This window comes from Solanum tuberosum, unplaced genomic scaffold (genome assembly GCF_000226075.1).
Source record: "Solanum tuberosum cultivar DM 1-3 516 R44 unplaced genomic scaffold, SolTub_3.0 scf00003, whole genome shotgun sequence".
Lineage (NCBI taxonomy): Eukaryota > Viridiplantae > Streptophyta > Magnoliopsida > Solanales > Solanaceae > Solanum > Solanum tuberosum.
Window position 1 is genome coordinate 4545087 of NW_006238929.1, and position 3971 is coordinate 4549057.

A 3971-nucleotide genomic window follows, 5' to 3' on the forward strand; every position below is an offset into this window, starting at 1 on the left:
TTCAAAAAAAAAAAAAAAAAAAAAAAATTAGAGTCTTTGTCTGTAATTTGTATTCTCACCGGATTTTATTATTATACAAGAACTCCTCATCACCCATGGCATAATTGGCCGAACACATATTCCCTGATTTCACACTTATTCTTTCTGTATGTTGTTGCCCTGCTCACATCAAATTTACCATTCAATCCTCTCCACGACGTAACAAGATGGGGCCCTCCCTTCCAAACAGTACACCTGAATGCTAATATCATTTATCGACATCAACGGTCCATGTGTTCCTCTTATGAATTTCTGTTATGTCATGACCTCTATAGACATACTTATTGCTTCTTCTCTCAAAATGTAACAATTTCTGGTTCTTAATTTGGGCATTATTAAACAAAGAGCAAGCTTCTGTGTTAATTCAATCATTTAAATGGAAATATAATTGAGAGTTGTACTACTTGACGCAACTAAACATAAAATCTCCAAATAGTTCAAACATCCCACAATCACAATAAGGGAAAATCCTTAATCCCATCTCATGACCCACTGAAAAGCCCTAAGAGTTCAAAATTGAGAGTATTTCATAATGAAAATAATAGAATTAGCACCAGATTACACATATATATGCAAATAATTCCAAAAATAAAAACAGAAAACCCTAAAGTCGCCTTAATGGTTGAACACAAAACATTGAGAGCATTTCATAATCAAGTGTAAAGGAGGACTTACTCTGCAGGAGATGACATTGCGAATTCAGAACCCTTAACAGATCTCAAAGGCAATTGACAGGTTGTGTTCCCTAAGCAAAAGATATTCAACTTTGGTCGACGACAAGAAGGAAATTGCTATTTGTCAATAACGATTTCAACGAGAATGGAAATTCCAGAATGTATTAGAGTGGGCCCCACATTCTAAATTTGCTTTCAATGTCTTTTTATTGAAAGTTTAAATTAAATAAAATAAGTAAAACTATTTCTCTAAAATTTTAGATATTTAATAAAATATTCAATTGGTAAATATTAGCATCATTATAGACCATTCACAATCATTGAGAACTTTTCTAATCACAAATGTTGAATATATTTTTAGATTTTATTTTATGTTTTAAGCATTTTAATTAGGAAATAAAAAATATTAAATTTAACATTGGTTTTTTATTTTAGTTTTATGATAAGAAAGTGTCCATTTGTCAAGCAATAAAGTAGTCTCACATAAGTAATATTGGTTATGTGTGTCATGACCCGATGTGTCATCATGCCACGTGGCATAAAGTTATTCATGTGGAAGACTTATATTGAAAGAAAAATAGTCCTTAGTGAAATAATCTAGAGATATATGGAGAAATCTTTGGAAGACCTAAGAATTTCATGGATTTACATGGGATGTCCTTTGAACATTCTAGTTGTGTAGAGTATTCTAGAATGATGACTTATTTATAAATATGTAGGGACTTACATAATAATTATTACTTACATATTTACCTCTAAGTTAGTAGTAAAAATAGAGGGGTAACCATTTGTAAATCAATCAAGCAAGAAAAACAAATCTTCCAAGTCTTGAGTAATACAAAAGCCTTCTTAAGTAATTCTCTTGTGTCTTTCTTCATTTCCTTAGCGATCTAGTGTCGAAAAGGCTTACTTGAGCTTGCAAGATCGTGAAAGACTCATGAGCGAGTTGTCAAGTTTCGCACGTGCTTAGTAGAGTGTAAGTCTGTGACAAAGTGGTATTAGAGTCAAGGTTGTTAAGGGAATGACAAACGAGGGAGACATCAACGTTTCTAGCACCACTAACGTCAGGCAGGATGGTGGAAAGAAGCACCGAAAGGGAAGGAAGCACCTTAAGAGTAACGAGAAATTGTTGCTCGACCCTAAACCAAGTGAAGCATCGACATCTCACGCACTTTCGACCACTGAAGCAAGTGACAATGAACGTGATGAGGAGCCCATTAATGTCACGTCCAGAGTAGAGTGGATCGCGAGGGTTGACACAGCGAGGCAGGATGTGAAGATCTTAGGCAAGCGCTTGAACAAAGTCGATGACAAGTTTAAGACTCTCAAAGACTTCACCCTTGAAGAGAAAGACAACATCCGCAAAGAGTTGGAGGCGCATAGGCATGCATAATATGAGATGAAGGAAATCATCACCTTCTTGGAGTGTCGGCTCATGGATGCATTAAGCACGACTTAAACCATGAAGGTCGAGATGGAAGCACTCAAGGGAGGAATGGAAGTTCAAGGATCTGTGACATACAATGAAGTTAGGAAGGCCAAGATTGAGGCTCTCAAAACACCAATGTTCAAAGGCGTTCGTGACGCACAAGAGGTAGAGAATTTCATCTGGCATTTGGAGAATTACTTCAAGTGCAACAGGGTGAAGAGTGAAGAGAACAAGATCATCACGGCGGTGTTGTACCTCTCGAAGATGGCCATGCTATGGTGGAGGCGAAAGGAGTCGGAAATAGGGAAGGGCCTTTGCACCATCAGCATATGGGAGCAATTTCGAGTGGAGTTCAAGAAGACTTTCTTCCCTAACAACGTCATCTTTGATCCAAAACATAAATTTAGGGAGTTGAAGCAGACAAGTAGTGTTCGAGCATATGTGAAGGAGTTCATCACCCTCACACTTCAGATTCCCAATCTCATGGATGAAGATATATTGTTTCACTTCATAGATGGGCTGCAAAATGGGCTAGGATGGAGTTGGAGAACTGAAAGGTTAAGACTGTTGATGAAGCCATCAAGCAGGCTGAAACTTTGACGAGGAAGAGGAGAGGAGATGAGAGGTAGTCATGACCAAGGTGGGGGAGACTGTGGAAAAAGCAAAGATGAGCAAACACATCCCAAGAATCATGACACCTATAAGTCTGACGGCAAAAAGTCTGGACGTCAAAGCGATACTCAGAAGAAGGTAGAGACTACAAAGAGAAACGGTTGCTACATACATGGTGGGTCGCATGTCTATGCAAGATGTCCTGAACTAAAGAACCTTGGTGCCATATTATGGGAATGGAAGGAGAAAGATGCACAAGAACCAGGGAAAGGTTTGAGAATGACACAATTGGGCCTGATTGGACTATGCGGAGATATAGCAAAGAAATCAGAGCAGCCAAAAGAATATGGTGCACAATATGTAGACATCATGATCAATAGAAGACACGTTAGTACTATGGTCGATACAGGTGCATAGGCAAACATCATGACCAAGACCGCAACAACAAAGTTGGGGTTAAGGTACAACCCTAGTAAGACTCACCTCAAAATGGTCAACACCCACCGACTCTTATGTGCGGAGTCGCTCATGGTGCAAGTGGCAAGGTAAAACCAATTTTACTGTTGCTCCTTTAGACATCTTTGACATAATTCTTGGGCAAGAGTTCTTCCAAAGTGTTATACAATGATTGATCCCTACCTCCAACGACTCTTGGTCATGGAGCAAGAAGGATCATGTATGGTTCCTGTAACACCCCGTATTCGAAACAAATCGAAAATGCAGATTTTGAGAAGTTGCAGGTGCAACCCACGGTTGCCATCCACGGACCGTAGGTCAGACCACGGCCCGTGCTGGTGGTCCGTGGTTCACCACTGCAACCCCTCCCCAGCCAAGCTCAGAAAATTGGCTAAGTCCCGACTCACGGACAGACCCATGGTCCGTAGATCAGACCACAGTCCGTGGTCTGTGTCCGTGGATCGAGACTTCCCTTACCCAGCCTCTGAAACAAACTACGATCGAACAGCACGGACCTTCATTCGATCCACGGTCCATAGGTTTGACCGTAGATGAGGGTCAGCAGCCAGTTAGCTAAAAATTATTGATGGGTCAACTTCAGATGGTCATAACTTTTAGCAAAAAATGAATTGTGTGTCCCATTACCTATGGTATAATAGATAATTGAATTATCTTTCCAACGCCACCGAGTTTGCTAAATTCCGACCTCCTAGTAAGAAGTTATGCTCGTTTTAGTGAAGCCCTGTTGGGCAGACTCGACC

General features: G+C 39.8%; 1 protein-coding gene across 1 annotated transcript in view; it reads right to left on the reverse strand.

The window, feature by feature from the left end:
- Positions 1-878, reverse strand: part of LOC102579020 (derlin-1) — a 12690-nt gene extending 11812 nt beyond the window's left edge. The window contains exon 1 of the mRNA XM_006338138.2: positions 715-878. Coding sequence (XP_006338200.1) covers positions 715-731 — 17 coding nt within the window. The 5' untranslated portion in view covers positions 732-878. The remainder of the gene's footprint in view (positions 1-714) is intronic.
- Positions 879-3971: the final 3093 nt, after the last annotated feature.